General features: G+C 40.3%; 2 protein-coding genes across 14 annotated transcripts in view; one reads left to right on the top strand and one right to left on the bottom strand.

Moving 5' to 3' along the window:
- LOC138751597 (tax1-binding protein 1 homolog) overlaps positions 1-24,225 on the top strand; it is a 244,849-nt gene that overhangs the window by 173,021 nt on the left and 47,603 nt on the right. For 4 of the 10 annotated variants that reach the window (XM_069914101.1, XM_069914103.1, XM_069914102.1 and 1 more), the window contains exons 19-20: positions 16,827-16,920; positions 18,075-18,139. The exons of the other annotated variants lie outside the window; for them this stretch is intronic. In XM_069914101.1, the coding sequence (XP_069770202.1) occupies positions 16,827-16,920; positions 18,075-18,124 (144 nt within the window). In that variant the 3' untranslated portion in view covers positions 18,125-18,139. The remainder of the gene's footprint in view (positions 1-16,826; positions 16,921-18,074; positions 18,140-24,225) is intronic. 10 annotated transcript variants of the gene reach the window in all.
- Positions 17,391-24,225, bottom strand: part of LOC138751600 (juxtaposed with another zinc finger protein 1) — a 228,436-nt gene continuing 221,601 nt past the window's right edge. For 2 of the 4 annotated variants that reach the window (XM_069914115.1, XM_069914114.1), the window contains one exon: positions 17,391-19,407. In XM_069914115.1, the coding sequence (XP_069770216.1) occupies positions 19,231-19,407 (177 nt within the window). In that variant the 3' untranslated portion in view covers positions 17,391-19,230. The remainder of the gene's footprint in view (positions 19,408-24,225) is intronic. The other 2 variants (XM_069914116.1, XM_069914118.1) reach the window with 1 other exon arrangement.

Below are 24,225 nucleotides of genomic sequence, written 5' to 3'. Positions count from 1 at the left end.
GTCAGGTCCTATTGACAAATTTACTGGAGCTCTTTGAGTACTTCATGAGCATGGTAGATAGAAGGGAGCAGATGGACATTGTTTACCAGGATTTCCAGAAGGAATTCTATAAGATGTTGCAGAAAAGACTTTATACAGAAGGTAAGGATGGATAGAATTGGAGGTGATATATTAGCATAGTTAGAAGATTTGTTGAGGAACAGAAAGCAAAGTTGGGGTACAGGTGTGTTTTTTTTCTGGTTGGCAATCAGTGGTGAGCAGTGTGTTGCATGGGACAGTGCAACTCTATGATATGTTAACAATCTGGAAGAGAGGGCAGAGTGTTGATGATACTAAGTTGAGCAGAGGAAGCAAGTTGGGCAGAGGATACAGAGAGTGTGCAGGGAAATGTAGATAAATTAAGTTAGTGGGCAAGGGTCTTGCAGATAGAGTACAATGTTGGCAAATGTGAGATTATCTACTTTCGAAGGAAAAATGGAAGATCAGAAGAGTATTTAAATGGCAAGCAAATGAAGCATACTGCTGTGCAGAAGGAATTGGAAGTCCTTGTGTATGAATCACAAAAAGGTTGGTTTGCAAGTACGCAGGCTATCAAAAAGGCAACTAGATTGTTGGTCATTGCCAGAGGGATGGAATTTAAGAATTTAAGATCAAGGATGTAATGCTGCAACTGTACAAGGTGCTGATGAAGCCGTACCTGGGGTACTGCAGGTACACAATCCTTTATCTGGACATCTAAAATCCGGAAAGCTCCAAATTCCGGCAAGTGGGGAGACAGGCGGCAGTGCGAGTCGGGCAGGCAAGGGGGGGGATCGGCAGGGTGACCGGAATGGGGTGGGTGTGGATACGGCAGCACAATTTGGGTGGGCTTAAATCTGGCTTTCCAAAATTCAGAAAAATCCGAAATTCAGAACACACTGTCTCCCAAGGGTTCCGGATAAAGGATCGTGTACCTGTACATGCAGTTCTTGACTCCTTACTTGAGGAAAGATGTACTGGTTTTGGAGGCAATGCAGAGGAGGTTCACCAAGTTTATTCCAGAGATGAAGGGGTTAGATATGTAGATCAACTAAGTATTCTGTGACAGTACTTGCTGGAATTTAGTGGAATGAGAGGGGATCTTATAGAAACATATATAATTATGAAAGACATAGAAAAGATAGAGGTAGATGAGTTATTCCCATTGGTTGGGGAGACCAAAACCTGGGGACATAGTCTCAAGATTTTGGGTAGAAGATTTAGGACAGAGATGAAGAGAAATTATTTTTTATCAGAGAATGGTGATTCTGTGGAATTCACTGCACATTGAAGCAATGGAGGCTACCCTCAATAAATATATTTAAGACAAGGTTGGATAGATTTTTACATAGTAAGGGAATTAAGAGATATGGGGGAAAGGCAGGTAGGTGGAGATGAGCCTATCATCAGATCATCCATGATCTTATTGAAAGGCAGTGAAAGCTTGACAGGCCAGATTGCCTAGTCCTGCTCCTGTTTCTCTCAGAAGCAGGCTGAGTGCTTGTCTCAGATGCTCAAGGGTGCATGTGGAATTTATTCCCTCCGGAGAAGTAAGGAAAAGATGAAATAAAAAGGTAAGTCCCAATTCAGACATGGAAATATTTGTTTATACAACTTGGCTTCATCATTGAAATACCAATCTCTTGCAAAGATATTCTTATTCTGCCATGTGGGAGAAAAAGTTTTCTCTCCGTTATATATGTCCAGGAAGGGTCAACTATCAGATATGATGTGTAACCTTGGTGTGAATAACTTTAAGGTTTATTGAAAAAATATTAGGGAGTTGAGGACATGAATATGATCACATCTTGAAATCAATCAGTTGACTTGTAAAAACTTAAGAATTCAACTCTCAAGAGGAGATGAAGTTATTTTAAATTGGGTTATAATCAATGACTTGCCTGACATAAATCGCTTTGAAATCTGGTCCAATTATTAAGATTTGGCATTTGGTAGTACATTTCAAGTAAAAAGTTAATTGCAAATAACCAAACACTTATTTGATTGCAGTAATATTGATAGCATAGTTAGTCATGTTCCATACTGATAGATGTGTACCGTGTTTTGCTAAGTCAGTAGCTCACAAGGTTGTGGCATGAGTTTGAAAGTTTGATCTTGGTGAGAACATTATAATTTATCTGAGAAAAAGGTGAATTCTGGTTAATTTTTTTCTTCCCATTTATGAAACTTCTGAGTAAATTGCACTGACCAATTCTGTGATTGTGGAGAGTGTCACTGTCTGATATGGTTCTGAGGTGCAGATATTTGGAAAGTACCACATTTTATGTCATATGTGCAATTATTTGATTTCTTTGACAAGTGCTGGAGGGTAGCTCAAGTTCTGTTTTTTTTTTTAAAAGGTTCCAAAAGTAACCCTGGAAATTATAGTCTGGTAAGCCTGACGTCAGTCACAGGTAAATTATTGGAAGGTGTTCTAAGAGATCAGATATACAAGTATTTGGAGAGCTTGAGACTGATTAGGAATAGTCAGCATGTCTTTGTGTGTGGTGGGTCTTGTTTAACCAATCTGATAGAGATTTTTGAGGAGATTACCAGGTAAGTTGATGAAGGAAAGGCTGTGGATGTCGTCTACATGGATTTCAGTAAGGCCCTTGACAAGGTCATTGTCAGAGTGGACAGCTCAAGAGGCTTTGTCAAGAAGAAGCTAAGGTGGTGGTGCAGGAGTTGAAGTAAGAAAGGACCACCCTATTTGAGGAACAAAAAGAATTCAGCAGGTGGGCACGGGTAAGGGCAGGTTTTATACATCGTATTTTTTTCCGCTAGTCATAGATATTGGGTATGGCAGCCAAGGCAGGGGAATGCTCTTGCAGAATGTGAGTGGTGTGACAGATTATGGATGTGTTTTAAAGGAGATGGATTGGGTAGTTCTTAGTGTAGGTCACATACAAACATTTTAAAACAGATCTCATTTAAAATACTGGACCTCTACTCAAGCTAGACAGGTCAGCTCCAAGAGCCTTTGCAAAAGCTTTGGGGAGTGCCCAAGTGACTTCACTAATGGATTGTTGTTTTGAAAAGCAACACTTAAAAGCATTCGGAGGAGTAGGTTCAGAGATGCAGGCCATCTGGGAGTGCTTCTTGCTGTTCTAAGAGGGTTGTAGTTTTGCAAGCAGTGAGAGTAAAGCAGGCTTTTCTCTGAGATAGAGAGAGAGAAAGAGAATTCAGTTTTGCAGTTTTACAGTCAGCAGCAACAACTGTGACTGGAACAGGACAAGCTGGCAAGCTTGTGGAAAAACCCCATTTGGAAGACAGGTTGTGAGTGCTTAGTTCAGCTTGTTCAAAACCCTTGTGGTTCATGCAAGAGAGGACTGACTGTCTAATGTTTCACTGGAAATAAGTGAAACAAAAAGGAACTCTGTAGTGACCTGAAAGAAAGAGGTTATCATCTGGAAAACCCTGATGGGGCAAGTTTCTTTGGCAAGACACTGAAGTGGTTGATTAAAAGGAATCAGATGTGGGTGTTCAGCGAACAACAAATCTCTCTCTGAAAACCGGCAAGAACCTTCCTGAGCGGTAACCATTTACCTTTCAAGCACCAAAGCCTGGTGAGATTCATAAATATTAAATTCTGTGCACAGTATAAGAATTGCTTGCAACCAGTGAACTTGGAGGAATGAGAACTGAGATTGGACTGTGAATCAAAGAACTTTTCTAAACCTACTCATACATTACATACATGTGCACTTAGAATTAGAAGAGGGTTGTTAGAGTAGTTCAGTTAATAGTAATAAGTTAAAGTTTGATCCTGTTTTCATGTTTAAAGATAATTAAAGCAACTTTTGTTTAAGTAACCATTTGTCTTGATGAATATCTATTGCTGCTGGGTTTTGGGGTCCTCTGGGCTCGTAACAGTGGTCAGTGAAGCCAGTAGTATCCCTGACAACTTCATCCTGTGAGAAGTGCATCCAGCTGCAGCTCCTTAAAAAATGAGTTGAGGAATTGTAGCTGGGTTTGGGATAAACTCTGAATCATTTTGGAGGCAGAAGGGGTGATAAACAGGGGTTACAGGGACACTATCACACCTCGGAGGCAGGAGAAGGGTAGATGGGTGACAGTCAGGAGAGGGAAAGGGAACAGGCAGGCAGGGCACACCTGTGGCGATCCTCCTCAATAACATTGTACCATTTTGGATGCTGTTTTTGGGGTGGGTTCCTACCAGGGACAAGCCACGTGATCAGGTCTCTGGTATGAAGTCTGGTGCTGTGGCTAAGAAGGAATGGGAGGAGAAGAGGTGAACTGTCGTGACAGGGGATTCCATAGTTAGGCGGATAGGTAAGAAGTTCTGTGGAAGACATCGAATATCCCGGATGGTATGTTGCCTCCCTGGTGCCAAAGTCCGAGATCATTCAGATAGAGTTCATGGTATTCTCAGGGGGGAGTGTGAGGAGCCAGATGTTGTGGTCCATGTAGGGACCAATACATAGCTAGGAAGGGTGAGGAGGTTATGCAAGGAGAGTTCAGGGAGTTAGGCGCTAGGTAAATGACAGGACCAGGACCTCCAGTGTTGTGATCTCAGGATTGCTACCCATGCCATGTGCTAGTGAGGTTAGAATGTGGTGCCGGAGAATTGGAGAATACCTCCCGTTGTTCCATTGTTTAAAAAGGGATCAAAAAGTAATCCTGGAAATTATAGGCCGATGACCCTGTCGTCGGTATTAGGTAATTTACTGGAAAATGTTCTAAGAGATTGGATAGACAATTATTTGGATAGCCAGGGACTGATTAGTGATAGTCAATATGGCTTTTTGTGTGGTAGGTTGTGTGTAACCAATCTTATAGAGTTTATTGAGGAGGTTACCAGGAAAGTTGACAAAGGAAAGGCTGTAAATGTTGTCTAAATGGACTTCAGTAAGACCTTTGACAAAGTCTCACATGGGAGGTTAATCAGGAAAGTTCAGATGGCATAGTGAAGTAATGAACTGGATTCGTCAATGGCTGGATGGGAGAAGCCAGGGAGTAGTGGTGGATGATTGTTTCTCAGACTGGAGGCCTGTGACTAGTGGTGTGCGTCAGGGATCGGTGCTGGGACCATTGTTGTTTGTCATCTACATCAATGATCTGGATAATAATGTGGTAAAATGGATCAGCAAGTTTGCAGAGAGCACTAAGATTTGAAGTGTTGTGGACAACGAAGAAAGTTTTTAAATCTTGCAGAAGGTGGACCAGCTGGAAAAGTGGGCTGAAAAAAGGCAAAGGAATTTAATGCAGACAAGTGTGAGGTGTTGTAATTTGGAAGGACAAACCAAGAAAGGATATACACGGTAAATGGAGGGGCACTGAGGAGTGCTGTAGAATAGAGGGATCTGGAAATACAGATGCACAGTTTCCTGAAAATGGCATCACAGGTGGATAGGGTTGTAAAGTTTCTGGCATGTTGGCCTTAAAGTATGGAAGTGATTAAATGTTTTCAAAGGTTGGTGTTGAAGTATATCAGCTCCTGTCTAAGTAGCTACATAAATACATTCCAGTTTGCCTGTTGTAGCAATAGGTCTATGGCGGATGTCATTTCACTGGCTCTACACAAATCCCTAGAACACCTGAACAGTAGGCATTTGACACCAGCATCCCCTCAAAACTGATCAGCAAACTCCAAGACCTGGGACTCAGCACCCCACTGTGTAATTGGATCATGGATTTCCTCACAATCAGTGAGGATTGGTAAGAACATCTCCATCAGTACCAGAGCACCACGGGGCTGTATTCTTAGCCCCCTCCTCTACTCACTTTCCATCTCCAACTATGTGGCTCAGTACGACAATAACACCATCTACAAATTTGCTGATTATACCTACTTCAATGGGTTGCATAAAGAAAGATGATGAGTCAACATACAGGATTGAGTTTGAAAACTTGGCTGAATGGTGCACCAACAACAACCTTGTACTTAATGTCACCAAAATTAAGGAGCTGATTGTTGATTTCAGGAAGGGAAAGCCATAGGTATACCATCTAGTGATCATTGTGCGATTAGAGGTGGAGAATGTGAGAAAATTTAAGTTCTTGGGAGTCACTATCTCAGAGGGTCTTTCCTGGCCCGAACATACTAAAGGCATCGTGAAGAAAGCACGTCAGCTCCTCAACTTCCTCACGAGTTTACAGAGGATTGGTATGACACCAGAAACCCTGGAAAATCTCTGTAGATGTGTGATGGAAAGTGTGCATCATGAATCACCAATACCCCTGAGCGTAAAGCCCTGGAAAAGGTGGTGGACACAACCCACAGGTAAAATTCTCCCCACCATCGAGAACATCTATAGGGAATGTTGCTGTCGGAGAGTAGCAGCAATCATCAAAGACCCTCACCACCCAGCACATGCTCTTCTCGCTGCTGCCATCAGGAAAGAGGCTTAGGTGCCACAAGACTCGCACCACCAGGTTCAGAATAGCTGCTACCCCTTCACTATCAGACTCCTCAACAACAAACTCAGTCAGGGTCTCATTTACAGAGTCTTGTGCTCTTTTTTGATTAAAAAAAAATTCTCTATGTATTGCAGTCAGTTTGTTTACATTCATTATCTGTTTCCACTTCTTTGTTTACATGTATATGCTGTGTACAGTTTTTTTGCACTACCAATAAGTGGTAATTCTGCCTCACCCACAGAAAAAAAAATTCAGAGTTGTATGTGATTTCATGTACTCTGAAAATAAATCTAAAATCTATTGAGTATACGAGTTGGGATGTTATACTACACTTATACATTGGTGAAGCCAGATTTGGAGTATTGTGTGCTGTTTTAGTCACCTAACTGCAGGAAAGATATCAATAAGATAGAAAGAGTGTAGAGAAGGTTTACTAGGATGTTGCCCAGACTTCAGAACTGAGTTACAGGGAAAGGTTAAATAGGTTAGAACTTTATTCCCTGGAGCGTAGAAGAATGAGGGGAGATTTGATAGAGGTATTTAAAATTATGAGGGAGGTACTTAAAAATGACAGAGTAAACGTAGATAGGAGTTTTCCAGTGAGGGTAGGTGAGATACAAACTAGAGGACATGGGTTAAGATTGAAAGCGGAAACTGTTAGGGGGAACATGAGGGGAAACCTCTTCACACAGAGTGTGGTGGGAATGTGGAATGAGCTTCCAGCTGAAGTGGTTAATGCGGGCTCATTTTTAACATTTAAGAGGAATTTGGACAGGTACATGGATGGGAGAGGTACGGAGGGCTATGGACTTTGGTGCAGGTCAGTGGGTGTAGGTAGTGAACTGGATTCAACAGTGGCTATATGGGAAAAGCCAGAGGGTGATGATGGATTATTGTTTCTCAGACTGGAAGACTGTGGCTAGTGGTGTGCCTCAGGGATCAGTGCTGGGACCATTGTTGTTTGCCATCCATATCAATGAGCTGGATGATAATGTGGTAAATTGGATCTGCAAGTTTGTAGATGACATAAAGATAGGAGGTCTTGTGGAAAGCGAGGAAGGCTTTCAATGTTTGCAGAGGGATTTGGACCAGCTGGAACAAAGGGCTGAAAAATGGCAGATGGAATTTAATCCAGACAAGTGTGAGGTGTTGCATTTTGGAAGGACAAACCAAGAAAGGTCTTTGGCTTGGCTTCGTGGACGAAGATTTATGGAGGGGTAATGTCCACGTCAGCTGCAGGCTTGTTTGTGGCTGACAAGTCCGATGTGGGACAGGCAGACACGGTTGCAGCGGTTGCAAGGTAAAATTGGTTGGTTGGGGTTGGGTGTTGGGTTTTTCCTCCTTTGTCTTTTGTCAGTGAGGTGGGCTCTGCGGTCTTCTTCAAAGAAGGTTGCTGCCCGCCGAACTGTGAGGCGCCAAGATGCACGGTTTGAGGCGATATCAGCCCACTGGCGGTGGTCAATGTGGCAGGCACCAAGAGATTTCTTTAGGCAGTCCTTGTACCTCTTTGGTGCTCCTCTGTCTCGGTGGCCAGTGGAGAGCTCGCCATATAACACTATCTTGGGAAGGCGATGGTCCTCCATTCTGGAGACGTGACCTACCCAGCGCAGTTTGATCTTCAGCAGCGTGGATTTGATGCTGTCGGCCTCTGCCATCTCGAGTACTTCGATGTTGGAGATGAAGTCGCTCCAATGAATGTTGAGGATGGAGCGGAGACAACACTGGTGGAAGCGTTCTAGGAGCCATAGGTGATGCCAGTAGAGGGCCCATGATTCGGAGCCGAACAGGAGTGTGGGTATGACAACGGCTTTGTATATGCTAATCTTTGTGAGGTTTTTCAGTTGGTTGTTTTTCCAGATTCTTTTGTGTAGTCTTCCAAAGGCGCTATTTGCCTTGGCGAGTCTGTTGCAGATGATGCCGCTTTAGTTGCCCATTCAGAGCCAGCTCTTCAGCGCTTGACATCCTGTTTTGCGGAAACTGCCAAAATGTTTGGCCTGGAAGTCAGCCTGAAGAAAACTGAGGTCCTCCATCAGCCAGCTCCCCACCATGACTACCAGCACCCCCCCACATCTCCATCGGGCACACAAAACTCAAAATGGTCAACCAGTTTACCTATCTCAGCTGCACCATTTCATCAGATGCAAGGATCGGCAACGAGATAAACCAAGAAAGGACATACATGGTAAATGGTAGGGAGCTGAGGAGAATGGTAGAACAGAGGAATTTGGGAATACAGATACATAATTCCGTGTAGATAGGGTTGTAAAGAGAGCTTTTGGCATATTGGCCTTCACAAATCACAATATAAGAGTTGGGGTGTTATGTAAAAGTTGTATAGGACATTGGTGAGGCCAAATTTGGAGTATTGCATGCAATTTTGGTCACTACAGGAAAGAGGCAAATGAAAAATAAATCAGAGGACTGTTGAATGGTGGTCTAGGGCATTGATTTAAAAAAAAACATAGAAAAAAATCATAGAAGATAGGAGCAGGAGTAGGTCATTCGACCCTTCGAGCCTGTCCGCCATTCAACGAGATCATGGCTGATCTTAAAGTTCAGTACCCCGTCCCAGCCTTCTCTCCGTAACCTTTAATACCCTTATACTGAAGAAATAGGTCTAATTCCCTCTTAAATATATTTAATGAACCTGCCTCTACTGCCCTCTGTGGCAATGAATTCCACAGATTCACCACCCTCTGGGTCAAGAAATTCCTCCTCATCTCGGTCCTAAATGGTTTGCCTATTATCCTCAAACCATGGCCCCGGGTTCTGGATTTTCCCATCATTGGAAACATCCCATCTGCATCCACTCTGTCCAGTCCTGCCGGAATTTTATATGTCTCTATGAGATCCCCTCTCAATCTTCTAAACTCCAGGGAGTACAATCCCAATTTGCGCAATCTTTCCTCATAAGTCATTCCTGCCATTCCAGGTATCAGCCTGATGAATCGCCTCTGCACTCCCTCCATTGCAAGACTGAGTTTTTTGTCTAGGTACGAAGAAATTTAGACCAGAAATAAACTGGAATCTCCAACTCTCAAACCACAGTTCGTCAAGTGCATAAAGAAACTGGAGGCAATAAGGACAATTTAAACAGTTACCGAACCCATTTTTGTGTCCCGTACAATGCTATACAAATGCTTTCTGAAGCACTTTTCAATCTATGAGGTAACTTAAGTATAGAGATCAGAGTTTGATTGCAATTTAAAAATTGCATATTTTTAGAATATCTTCATAGTACCAGGACACATTAGAGCAGTTAACAGACAATGAAATACCTCTGAAATGTTGCCCTGGTCTCCCACACATGCCGGTCCTTGCCGAGCACTTACTCTTCACCGCATTACAGCCAATCAATAAACTTAACATGAATGCCAGCAATTTTCCAGCTTTACATGATGAACACGCATTTGGAATCAGCAACCCAGCTGTGATATTTTTTAAACGCCTGATCAATTTTTCAAACACCAGTTTTACACGATGATATGGGATTCTGCAACTTTACATCTATTTAGGATGAAAACAATGATCCTATTCCCTCAAATAATTTTATCTGTTCCCAGTGAAATTTCTTCATGAGTGAAATCATCCTCCATTAATTATCCATCAAAGAATGGCTCAATATTTGCAGTATTTGGTGTCACAGTGCTCTAAATGTGAGACCCTCCAATGGCCAAGGACCCTCTTCTACTCTAACTAACTGATTTATTGATATAATCTTCAGATATTGTTTCATTTCAACTTGATTTTGACACATATAGAAACTTTATTTTTGCTCTGAATTTAAAAATGATATTACCTTTAACTGTGCTTGAGTTAAAAACAGAATTGTTGGAGGAACTCGGAAGGTCTTGCAGCATTGCAAGACCTGCTGAATTTCTCTGGCATTTCTGAGTCTTTACTATGATCACAGGGTCTGCAGACTTTCATGTTTCACATTGCACTTGAGTTAGTTAGTTTATGTTTAATTATACCTGTTTTTCTATTCAGCATTTTGGAAAATGCAATTTGCCCTTCATTGTAAAGAACACCCTTTTACACAACCACTTCAATGTGGGAATATTGCACCTTTATTACTCCATGTTTTCTGTGTAAAAGGTATGAACATGGAATGGGGAAGGAGGGTCATTGCAGTCTTGCTTTTAAGCCGGCAGCAGAGGTAGTCACAGCCCCAAATCGACGTCTGTGTAAAAGGGGCAATATGGCAGCCTAGGACCGGGATGGGAAAGGATGTGTATGTGTAGTTTTTTGACACCATATAAGAGCCTGGCTAAGTGTTGTGTTTGCAGCAGTGTTTGGTTGTTGTAATGAAGTGGACCTACTTTATTTTCATTGTACAGTTTTCTGTGTGTCAGGTGGAGGGGGCATCTTTGTGGAGTTGTAGATTTCTTTCTTTGGCTTGGCTTCGCGGACGAAGATTTATGGAGGGGGTAAAATGTCCACGTCAGCTGCAGGCTCGTTGGTGGCTGACAAGTCCGATGCGGGACAGGCAGACACGGTTGCAGCGGTTGCAGGGGAAAATTGGTTGGTTGGGGTTGGGTGTTGGGTTTTTCCTCCTTTGCCTTTTGTCAGTGAGGTGGGCTCTGCGGTCTTCTTCAAAGGAGGTTGCTGCCCGCCAAACTGTGAGGCGCCAAGATGCACGGTTTGAGGCGATATTAGCCCACTGGCGGTGGTCAATGTGGCAGGCACCAAGAGATTTCTTTAGGCAGTCCTTGTACCTTTTCTTTGGTGCACCTCTGTCACGGTGGCCAGTGGAGAGCTTGCCATATAACACGATCTTGGGAAGGCGATGGTCCTCCATTCTGGAGACGTGACCCACCCAGCGCAGCTGGATCTTCAGCAGCGTGGACTCGATGCTGTCGACCTCTGCCATCTCGAGCACTTCGACGTTAGGGATGAAAGCGGTCCAATGAATGTTGAGGATGGAGCGGAGACAACACTGGTGGAAGCGTTCTAGGAGCCGTAGGTGATGCCGGTAGAGGACCCATGATTCGGAGCCGAACAGTAGTGTGGGTATTGTGCAGTGAAATACTGTTCGCTGAAGTGGTTCCAGTGTTTTCTGTTTTTGGGCAGTTTAATTTTTAATTAAGTCAAATTCAACTTTATTGTCATCTGTATATATTGTTATGGACCATGAACTGACCTTTTGGACTGTGACTGTCACTTTAAAGGATGTATTTCTAGTGAGAATTGTGTAACGTTGATTGTGATACAACTTCAGTACTGGTTTGCCAAGGTCGAGCTGTGCAGATAAGAATAAGAGAAAGAATGCTATAGTTTCTGAGGAGGAGAGAAGAATCCCGATTGCTGAAGCAAAGAGAGAGAGAGAGTTTGATGGAGCAGCCAGAAGGATACACAGAGACAGCACTTGCTTTGTGTTGACAACGATTCTGGCTGACTGAATTCGAGTGTGACAAAAAGGTCACTCTGAGCCTGCAGTTAAAGAAGGAAATTGTGGAAAGCTGTGTAAAATGCACAGGCTTCATAAGTGAGGTGGTTTAAAAAAAAACAACCTTGAAGATCCAATGGAAGTCCATGGTGAAGAAACCTGCAAAGGATCCATAAGTTTACTGCCAAGCAACTTCAGGCATCCCTCTCTCCAATGTTAATTTGACGTCCTTTTGTTATCAGTTGAAGAATGAACTTGGAAATTGAACTTTAAAAGTGAATTCTGTGGATTGTATTTTTGGACTGACTTTACTTGACCTGAGATTTTGGGAATTTTTCATTTTAAAATATTGGGCATAGACTGAAGTGATCTGGGTTTTTGTTCACCTACATACTTTTTATAAATATCTATGTATATTTAATATTAGAGGCATATAGTGGGGTTAATGTGGGTAAGATCTATTGTCAGTAGTTATTAATTAATATAAAGTTAGCATTTAACCTTTTTGTATTGCGTTTTCTGTTGCTTGATTGGGTCGCAACTATATATATATATATATCCTGGTACCTGGCACCTACTGGGATTGGTAGATGCTGGATATGTGAATTTTCTGGTTGCTTGAGACTCAGTCTACAATGCCTAACTAATACACCAGCATTAAGAATAAACAGTTTAAAAGACAAAAGACAGTGCAAAATGCATAACCAGTTGCTCAAGGCACTTCATGATCATAGAGGTATAATGCACAGGTTTAAAAAAAATTCTGCATTGTTGCTTTGTCTCCCCTTTATTGCGTCCATTATACATTCTACTCGCAGCCTGTCAGTGCTCCAGATGACATCTCATGCAATGAGGTGCAGGCCGGTGTGATGGGATAGGTCTTCCAAACCTTACCGGTGGTTACACCGGCATTTTTCCTCACCCAGCCAATGCCATAACCATTTACAGAGCGTAAACAGGCCATGTTGGCTTTTCGATGCCGTACCGGTTCACTGATTTTGTGCGCCCTCTTCAAAAGGCATTGAATTACCCTATTTAAGAGATATTTAGACACAAATAAGCAAGTCACACAAGGAGACAGTTCTATTGTTGGCGCCACTTTCCACTTGGAATTCTCCTCGCACTTCATTTTGGGTGCACGCTGAGCAGAAACAGCAACTTTCCGAGCTGCTGCACTCTGACGTGCCTTGCTGTGACCCTAAATCTCAGCACTAAACTACCGCCTTTACTTGGTCCCAGACTTTCGCCCCTGTCAACCTACCACTGTTAACCTGAGTGGGCTCATCTGGACAGCTGAAACAAAGGAGGCACGTAGAGGGCTCACAGCACTTGTCAGACCAGACCTTTTTCTGGCACTTCTGTCAGGAAAGAGCAGCAGATGGAAAACGCAGCTTGCCCAGCGCAAATGCAGTCCTATACCTGCTGCAGTTAGTTTCAACCAAATGAGACTGATTCTCAGATGCCAGGTAGAGCAATGGAGATGTAATAGAGATCAGAACAGCTGACACCGTGTCATTCACTGTAGCACGGATGCTGGATATGAAGGCAAACCTAACACTAATAGGAGGCAGATAAGTCATAGTCTATTTTTAAAATTTTCAGTTTTCCATCAAGGCCATTTTCAATGGAAGCTTGAGAGTACAAATTGAATGATGAATTGTGTTAATGTGGTGTGTAGTGGAGGTAGTCGGCACACTTCTCCCCATGTCATCATGAGCATTGTACAAAATTTCAGATGAAGTTGATCCCTGGACTTGCACCTGGTAAAACTGAATTATGTAATTTATTCTAAGTGGAGTTGATGATATTCTGTACCTTAATAGTCCTGGAAACCTGCTCTATTGAATGAGACAAGCCCAATAAGCTCAAAGTAGCTGGGAATGGTGTTTATTATAGATCAAAAGTAAACATTGTTTTAAAAATATATATTCTGTTGTTCTCGATGTTTTAATGATATATCTACAGGACTGCATTTTGAAAATTGGTTTTCCATTCCCACTTGTTCTGCAGGCTTTCCTGCTGTGATGAATCTTGCAAGCCTTTTGACATCTTGGAGACTGTGAACACCAATTAGAGGTTGAGGCTTCTGATCAGTTCGATCACCAAGCCAGTCTTCTGATGTTTTCCAGTGTTTGGGATGTGGCCAAGGTCACAATTGAAATTTAAGCAAACAACACTTGTGAAGCCAATGACCACATTGGCCTGGACCAAGGGTTGCCTTCTGTTTGTTACTGTATGATCAGTGAAGAGGTACATTTCCTGCATTGCATGTGCCTCAGTTTCTTCATGCTGGGCATTGGGTTTGTGCCAATAGTGACCCTTGACAAGTTTCCCATCATATTTCTATATTTCTCAATATACCATGGTTTCTGGTTGTGACCACCCAGGGAAAATGGTTAATTTTGGGGGGGGGGGGGGAGTGGGATCTTAGTTTGTGAAAATTAAATCATATACTCCATTTAAAATGTTTTCATGTTGTCTCACAAGAACTCCTTTTCTAAAAAAGTGGAAATACTCACCAAATCAAGCAGCATGCATGAAAAGAGATGTTCCCCACTACAGATGCTGGCTGACCTGCTAAATGTTTCCAGTATCTTTTAATTAGAGTTCTACCACCTGCAGAATTTTTATTTTTACTTAAAGTTGTGCTTCTACATTTTAATTTGATCCCCAAGACTCCTGAATATTTTGTGTTCTTAGATTTGCAAAGCACAGGATATTTGCATGTTCTGAGTTTCAGAATTCTTTAGGACTCTGTTGTCTTTTCTATTACTTTCTTGCCCTGTGGAAGTAGTCAATGATTTGACTGCGATCTCACTGAGTGAAAGTAACTTGCTTGCAGTTTTGCTCATCACCTTTGTTTCACACAAATTAGCACTCGAATTATTTAACAGATCATAATCTAGCTTTTCCGCTCACCAGCCCATAATTATTTTGCAATTACTTTCCTGTACCTTGTATTTCAGAGATTTGATCTGATTTGTATTGTATTTTACAAGAAAATGAAAGTAAGAAAGATTGGGATAAAGATAAGTTGAAATGGGAAAAAGATTTAGGTTCCACAATAGCTGAAGAAGCTTGGATGGAAATTTGTCAAAACAGTATTCGGAAATTGATTAATGCTAGATTAGCGATGATTAATTATAATTTTATACATCAATAACACCAGAAAAATTTTAAAAAATTGGTCTTAGTAAGTCAGATTGTTGTTTTCGTTGTGACCAGACAGCCAGTACTTTTTTACATACTGTCTGGTCCTGTGACCGATTGCAAAAGTTTTGGAAAGGTATTCAATCTATATTAATAGATTATATAATATTTGTGTTGTATTAGATCCTGATATATTTTTATTAGGAAATATGCAATCATTAATTGATTTAGGATTAAATAATTATCAGATTTCTTTTATTTATTTAGCTTTAGCAATGGCCAAGAAATGTATAGCGTCTACTTGGAAAGATAGAAATATACTAACTTTGGACAGGTGGTATTTAAAGATGAAGTCTTGTTTAATTATGGAAAGGATATCTTTTTCAATCCAAGATAAGATGTCTTTTTATAAGTTGAAGTGGACTCCATTTGTTAAATATATGCAATTAAGTTTGATTTAAGTATGCTCTTAGATGTGATATTTTAGATCCGATAAATCTTTTTTAAATTATTTTTATTTGTCATATTTTTCTTTTTTTTGTGTTTTTTTTAATACATAATATTATTAATTTTACTAATTCTTCACTCTTTATTTTGGGGGAGGGGAAGGGTGGTTTTTTAAAAAAATATATATATAGATTTTTAGTTCTTGTATATGTGGGGGGGGGGGTTTAGATTGAATTAAGTTAGATTATTAATGTTGTATTGTAATTATATTATTTTATTTTATATCTTTTCTTTAAATGTAATCTTTCTTTTTATTCCTGTGATAAAACCTTTAAATAAAGTTTTTTTTAAAAAAAAGAGATTTGTGTCTGGACAGAAGACAGGGTTACCAATGGTGTGACAATAAGGCAGAGTTGGGGGAGTCCAGGATTTTGAGGTTGGAGGGCTGGAATTTGCATATTGTGAGAATGACTGGGTTAGAGGTTGGGAGATTATGGAGAGGAACAGCTGGAACTAATGAAGAGGGAAGGGAGTGGAATCAGAAGCAAAGTACAATTTGTGATGGAGCGCCAGGTACTCTGCCAGAACTTGGTGCTGCCCCAGATGTTTTCTATCAAATGGCCCCATCTATACTCTCAGGTAGGTGGAAAAGATTCCGTCACTTTGACATCATCAGTCATTATTCTGGTGTGCAACTTGATGGTTATCACTCAACTACTTGGTCTTTCTCCTCTTGGTAATTTCAGAAGCTTGTTCTGTCTACATTTTCTGCTGTTTCATATATAACAATGGTGATTACATCTCAAAGTAATTTGTTAGCAGTTCAGAATGAGAATCCTCATGAGAAATGCCCTGGTACAACAGGACAGATTGAGTAAAGAGGGAGCATCACATATTGCTCATCCTAACTGTCCTGAAGGATGGTGATGAGCTGCAACTAGAGACACTGCAGTTCTTCGCTGTAGTTACTCTCATTGGCCTGCTGACTTAGGACCAAAACTTACTACCAACGAAGGCAATGATTTCCAAATCAGGATGGTGTGCACCTTGGAGAGGCTGTCCTTGTCATTCTTGATAGTGGAGAACTTGGGTTTGGAAGATGCTGTTCGGAGTAATCAGAAGCAACTGCAGTCCACTTTGCAGATGGAATACACTGTAGCCTCTGTGCACCAGTAATGGAATGGAATGTTTACTAACCAAGTGGACTGCTTTGCCCTGAAAGGTCTGAAACTTCCATGACTGCAAATTGTGGCACACTTGGGGTATATTCTCCCCGAGCTTGTGTGGGTTTCTCCAGGGACTGCTGTTTCCTCCCACCCTTCAAAACACATCGGGTGTAGGTTAATGGGGTGTAAATTGGACAGAATAGATTCGAGGGCCAAAATGACCTGTTATTGTGCTGTATATCTAAGTTTAAAAAAAAATCCTTTTATATCTCCAGACTAGTTTTACCACATGGCTTTGCTGCTACACTCCTTCAAATTCTGCTGAGCTCAAGGATAGGAATGATCTCTTCATTGAACCAAGGCTGGGAGGCAAGTGTGTCTGCATACTCAAACTGAATACCCATTTCTGATGATGCAAATGACTAATTTGGAGTAATTATTAGTCTCATTTCCCCTATTCTCAACTACACTCCACCATTCTTACCCCTCATTCCTCACCACTCCTATCTCTCCTCATCATTCAATCCCCTCCTTACCACACCCCACAAAACCTCCATTCCTTTAACTTTATCTCATACCCTCCTACCACACCTCCCTCCCCTTTCTTCCCCACTGCTCTGAATGTTCATTCTCAACCTCTTTGTCATGCACCCATCTTCCTGTACTACTCTACTGCTATCCCCTCCCATTGCTGCCGCTCTACTCATCTCCCCTTGCTCTCCTCCCAAATCTCCTATTATCTTCCAACTGCTCCAGTCCCAACTTCCATCTCTTCCTCTACTTCCCATGACAAACTGAAACCACATTCATTAATTACAGTTGTGAAGGACAAGCATTAATTAAGCCAAAGGATTTTTATTTATTTGTGACTTCTTACAGTTAGAAAGCAGCTTTTTTGTGTGATTTATCAGGTTGCCTTCAGTTGCTCACACCTCAACCATACTTCCAATAAAGTAACATTACGTCCTCCCCATAGAAATATGAAAATATAATTTAGAACGCACTTTACAAACTTGACGATACAATTTGCTATACACAACAAAGTAACCCCATCCACATTTCTTAATACTGCCACAAGGTAGAAGTAAATACTTGTAGAATATAATTATTGTAGTTATTAATCAAGAATTGACATGCACTGCTGACAGGTTTGTGTGTTTTAACATCTAAATTGCTACTTCCACTTTTTATTTTTACTGTGGAGCTGCACCAAGAATGGAAATAGACTATTATGATCTCCTGTCCATAAACCAACAAGACTAGAAAAGACCAAACTTTATCCTTGCTCTAAAAGCATAACATTTCACCATCTGTAAGACTGGTAAGCATCCTTCACATGCAACACTGTGATTTAATTGAAAGCTTAGCAATTACAATTGGAATGCAGTGAGTTTCAGTTACAAGGCATTGAGCTTATTTACCCAAGAGAAATTCACAAAATTACGGTAACCACATGAGGAGGCTTAACTTGGAAAAAAATGCTTTATCCTGCTCCTTAACATGCTTTACCTTTGCAACCACAGGCACATGCAGATACAGTGGCTGCAGGAATTGGCAACAGAGAAATATTTAACTCTACTTGCAACAGGTAACTACAAAGTGCTTATAAACTTCACCAAGTGTGATGAAGTTGTTCAGTTCCACACAACAGAACATATTCAAAGTGGTAAATAACAGCAAAACTATTAATTTTAATATAACAAGTTACCAAGAAAGCACATATTTCCTGGATGGGGGAAGAAATTTAAAAAAAACCCATTTTGTTTAAAAAGTATTGTGCAATGCCCCTGCACATATCCCCTCTCGTTTAGCAATTTTGATAAAGATTTGAAAATGTGTAGATTTGCATGCAGCAGAGACGTCAACATTTTTCCCACACTGATGTTTCCTGTACTAAATATCCACAAAATTACTCCACATTGAATTTACAATTGCTTGCTGGTGTGAACCAAAAGACTGCAGTGATGCCTGCATCAATTCTAAATAGGTTATTGACAGTGGAGTTAAATTATGTGCACAGAAGAAAACAAGTAATTTTGGGATTGAGGGTAATCATTATCTTTCTCATAATCTTTACCATTTAAAAATGGATAAAGAAATTTGGAAATATTTGTTAAAGACAGCCAGATTGCTATTAACCATTTGACACTTGTATCTAAAGTTAAACCTCCCAATGCATCTTCCAAACAATCAGAAGCATTTTACATCTCATAGGGTCCACTTTGGTCAGCCAGCTTTCAGATTATATATCGAGGCAATAAAATTATAAATTATAAAAGAACAAATAGAAGGTACAACAGCTATAAAATAGGTCAATGCATTCACTACATATAAACAATGAAATGTGAACATTGGCAGCTTACAAATTTGACAAAATATTTTTAGCACCTTATGTAACAACAGTGGACTATAGGTACAATGTGCAGATGTACATGTGTACAAAAGCATGGTACTCTACAGTCCAAAGATACATCATTCTACAAGATACAAACAAATTTAAGCACACACTTAAAAAAAAAGCTGAAAGTTGTAGTGTTTGATAGGTTGCTGAATCCATCCTGAAGAGGACGTCTCTGTTTGCAACTGCTGGTGTAGCTCTGGGTTTGTTGGTGTTGCCCAACCAGCACATATACATACATTGTGATTGTGTACATATTATATACACAAATGGATGCATGTTTACTGTTGCATTTTTCTGATAATCTCAGCAGAGACTGGAGGGTGGAAATTGATGGTATGATGCCTCAGACCTTGTGCAGTCTTGTAGCTTTTCCCACAGCGGCATTTGAATGGTTTGCGGACACGAATCTGAGTCCGATGGCCATTTTTGGCATGGTATTTTATACCATTTACATTCTGTTGAAGAAGCAAAATTGAATCAAATTGTAATTCAGTATAAAGGTAAATTCCATATTATAAGTAAAATCCATCCATAATCTTTCAACCTGTTCACATTTTGTCTTTTAATTCTGTAATTATTCATATCTTGGCCTGTTTCTTAAAACGAATCTCCTAAATGCTTTTGTTGATTTGTTCAATTGTAATGATGCTTTACCTGGGTTACTGTTTCAGCTACAAATATTCACGTGAATCCACATGTAGGTTAATAATATCTACACCAATTTTACAGAATAAGTATAAATTTCATTTTCTTTTAGATTCATATAAACGCACACTGATTTAACAGAATATTTTCATCCTCTTTATTGTATCTATAATATGTTGACACTCTGTCTTTCTTAAACCCCTTCAACTTTTTCCTTCAAGTATCTGCCATGATTTCTTCTGAAATGACGATTGAACCTGCTTTTTTCCACATTCTTTCTCTATATCATTCTGTCCATATGAATTTGAACATCAATGAATTCCATCAAATTACCTCTCAAACATCTTTGCCCTACAGAAAAAAAAACCCAGCCTCTTCAGTTTATCCATTTAACTTGCCTTCTCGGACTATCTTTTCTACACATTCTCCCTGGCCTAATTGAACCAGTGAAAAGAAAAAGTGGAATATAACCTCCTTGCATTGGTACTTGTATTCCTACTTATAAAATCCAGGATCCCACAAGCTTTTTTAAAATTACAAAATTGCTTATTTAACCTCCATGCAACAGTTACAGATAGGTACACCAAATGCTCTCATTTCCTACATGTGTATTAGCATTATTTGTATTTTGTTGCCTTTTCTCGTAACATATACGTATTTCACTTTGTATAACTGTGTTCAATTTCACCTACTACGTCTATCAGTTTGCTCGGTGTTTACCAACCTTCCATGTATTTTGAAGATAACAAAAAACTTTGTATTGAAAGAACTACTGAAAAATGTTTCAATCAAGAAAAGCAGTGCGCTCAGTACAAATTCTTTAGGATTTCAGCCCCCTCAAAAATATAAAGTATGGTATAGGAATAGCAGGGATGTAACGTTGAGGCTCTATAGGGCCCTGGTGAGATCTCACCTGGAGTACAGTGTACAGTTTTGGGAACCTTAATTGAGAAGAGGAGAGCGTTCAAAGAAGATTTACTAGAATTATACCAGGAATAAAAGGGTTAGCATTCATAGAAGAATGTTTGTCGGTTCTTGAACTGTACTTGTTGGAGTACGGAAGGATGAGGGGGAACCTCACAGAGACATTTTCAATGCTTAAAGGTCTGGGCAGAGTAGATGTGGCAAGGTTGTTCCCCAATAGGACAAGAAGGCATAACTTCAGGATGAAAGGTCGTCAATTTAAAACTGATGCGGAGAACATTCTTTAGCTAGACGGTCATGAGTTTGTGGAAGTGAGGTTATTGGGTGTAATTAAGGCAGAGATTGACAGGTTTTTGCTAAGTCAGGGCATCAAGGGTCATAGGGAGGCTGCCGGAGGAGAGTGGGGTTGAGTGGGAGGATGGGTCATCTCATGATAGAATGGCACAGCAGACATGATGGGCCATTGGCCTACTTCTGCTCTTCTATCTTGTGAACACTAATCTGTTCCCTGCTTTTCGGCTGATTTTTTTCCCATGCTGCCATGACCCATTTCTATCATGGATATTGAGCTTTAAGAGCAATAAAAATGCTAGAAATTTTACAATTATTATCAAAATACTGCAAGAAGATTACCTATTGATATAAACCACCTTTATCTGTTGAACTTAACTGGTAATGCAAAAAGCAAAATATATGATGCAGTCTTAATCACTGTTTAAAACTAATGGTTTGCAGAAACCGAATACCTTGTTACATTTTACATTCAACCACAAATAACTTTAGCATTTTAAACAGGTAATTTTACACAATCTGACCCCAATTTTCCCCACTTTTTCTCATGCACATGGCATCTCTTAATGCAGTAATAGTACAATTCTGATTATCCAAAATGGTCTGGGCCAGGCCTATGCCAGATAACTGGTCATTTTTAAATAATAAGCCATAATGTAAGACTTTTTAAGCATTAAAATGTTTAATTCTCACCAAAACGAAATGCTGGCCACTGCTAATCACCGAGACCTCCCAAATGCCACCATCAATCCCCCTGACATGTCCCCACCGCCACTGCTGATTCACGGGAAGGCTTCCCGGGCCAGTAAAGCACTCACTGGCAAGTTGGCAGGCTCCCGTCTCTCTGGTCACTGGAGCTTTTGACACCGGAGCCCCCACTCCAAATCCTCCCCTAGGCCAAGGGTGTCTGGTAGTAGGCCGAGGGGAGGGTTCAGAGTCGGCGACCCGAGGAGGGAGGGAAGGAAGAGGAGGGAACGCCACTGAGCCCGAGGTACCGCTCTTTCCCGGGTGGTCATTCTCCTTGATGATGCCGGGACAAAGGGTTCTTCTGACTGCTTGCAGCTGGGAGATAGCAGATCGCAGTTGGAGAGAAAAGTCAATCGGTGAAGGTGAAGAAAAAAATGGAACGAGAGAGGGGAGGGAGTTACCTGAAACAAGGTCAATCGTCATTCTAATTTCATGGCAAGTGATTTTTTTTTCAATCTGTGAGATCAGTTCAGCTCCAAAAATATTTCAGATAAATGAAGATTTTGGATTTGTTTCGAATATCTGAAATTTTAAAAAAAATTTCTAAATGAGGATTTCAGAGAATCCAACTTTAGATAATCAGAGTTGTACTGTATTTTTTTTAAAAAAAAGCTCTTCAGGGCTTTAATTCTACTCCTAGCAGGTTTTTACAGACAGGCCACTGGTCACATGGCTTAGACTGAAGTGACATTCAGTCAACATTATGATAGCTAGAAACTATCATGAAATGATAAAGAGTTAAATGTCATGCACAAGTACAAGGCTGACAAGTCTGAATTTCTAACTAGCTGCATATACTTTTGTTTAGAAAAAACTCCCAATAGTATACATTAAATGACCATACAGAAAGAGATAATATAGAAGATAGAGATAATAAATATTCTCAATTGGACTAATGCAAGATAAAGTGCTTCAATTGTCAGGCAAGTCTTTTTGGGTTTGAAGAGCTCGTCGAAAGAATCAAAGACTTGTTGATCCAAACCAAGGCTTTTATTAGCAAAAGACAGGAGCTTTTCACAGGTGGCCGACCAGTCCGGAATGATCCGACCTGGCTAGGGACACAACCCTTTAAGGCCCAGACAGTAGGCGTGGCTAAGCTCTCAGCCAATCGCTGTAAGCACAGTCTAGATACTGTAACTATATACACTATATACATTGGTGATAGATCTGTACTATCACAGGGTTGTCAGAGTAGTTTATGATTAGGGTAGTATGGGAAGGTTCAAGAGCCTGATAGCTGTTGGGAAATGTAAAAAAAAAACTGTTCTTGTATCTATAGAGGCTTCTGTAGTCTTCCCAAAGGTTGTGACCGTGGTGATGTGGGTCTTTTGTGATGTTGGCTGTCTTCTTGAGGCAGCACCTCATAAATATTTTAAATGGATGTGAGGTCTGAGCCTGTGATGGACTTGGGTATGTTTGCTACCTTCTTTGTTCATGGCTACTCAAATACTAGATGAGGGTGTGAGATTTGGCCTGTTGTTGAACGCTCTATCAAATGTCTACAGTACACATGGAGAAGTTAAGAGTATTCAACAACAGGCCAAATTTGAGGTGCTGGTGTCCCTTCTTTATATTTGCCTCAATATATTGGCAACAGAAAAGGTCTTCTAAAATATAGTCTCCCAGGAACTTCAAGATCTGAGCCTGTCTGCCTCCATCCCATCAATGCATACAGGTGCATGGTCCTTCAGCCTCCCTTCCTAAAAACAATTAGCTCTTTGGTCTTGTTTTTTTTTAAATTTTTTTAATTTTTTATTTTTCACACCATAAAACACGTCAGCCATGATATACACTTTTTCATTTTCACACATATACAGTGACTTTTTCTCCCCCCCCACCTCCCTCCTCCCAAGCCACCCCCCCACCCCCCCCCCTCTCATCCATTTTAGGTATACAATCTAGGTTGCATTAAGCCAGTCAGACAATGTTGTCATTCAACAAAAATACACCAGAAATTCTACTGAGTCCATTCTTTTCTTTTCTTCTCCTTCCATCAACTTAGGTAATGTTTGTTCCTGGTAGGTTTTCGCTATTGTATTTAATGTAAGGCTCCCATACTTGTTCGAATATTTCAATATTATTTCTTAAACTATATGTTATTTTTTCTAATGGAATACATTTATTCATTTCTATATACCATTGTTGTATTTTCAAATTATCTTCCAATTTCCAGGTTGACATAACACATTTTTTTGCTACGGCTAGGGCTATCTTAACAAATCTTTTTTGTGCATCTTCCAAATCAATTCCAAATTCTTTATTTTTTATGTTACTTAGGAGAAAGATCTCTGGATTCTTTGGTATATTGTTTTCTGTTATTTTATTTAATATCTGATTGAGATCATCCCAAAATTTTTCTACTCTCTCACATGTCCAGATTGCATGAATTGTTGTTCCCCTTTCTTTTTTACATCGATAACATCTATCAGATACTGTTGGGTCCCATTTATTTAACTTTTGCGGTGTAATGTATAGTCTGTGTAACCAATTATATTGTTTCATACGCAGCCTCGTATTTATGGTATTTCTCATCGTTCCAGAACATAATTTCTCCCATGTTTCCTTTTTTATCTTTATATTTAAATCTTGTTCCCATTTTTGTTTAGTTTTACCATTTGTTTCCTCATTCTCCTTTTCTTGCAGTTTAATATACATATTTGTTATAA

The sequence above is a fragment of the Narcine bancroftii genome, chromosome 1 (genome assembly GCF_036971445.1).
Source record: "Narcine bancroftii isolate sNarBan1 chromosome 1, sNarBan1.hap1, whole genome shotgun sequence".
In the NCBI taxonomy this organism is placed as follows: Eukaryota; Metazoa; Chordata; class Chondrichthyes; order Torpediniformes; family Narcinidae; genus Narcine; species Narcine bancroftii.
This window is presented reverse-complemented; position numbering and strand designations above follow the sequence as displayed.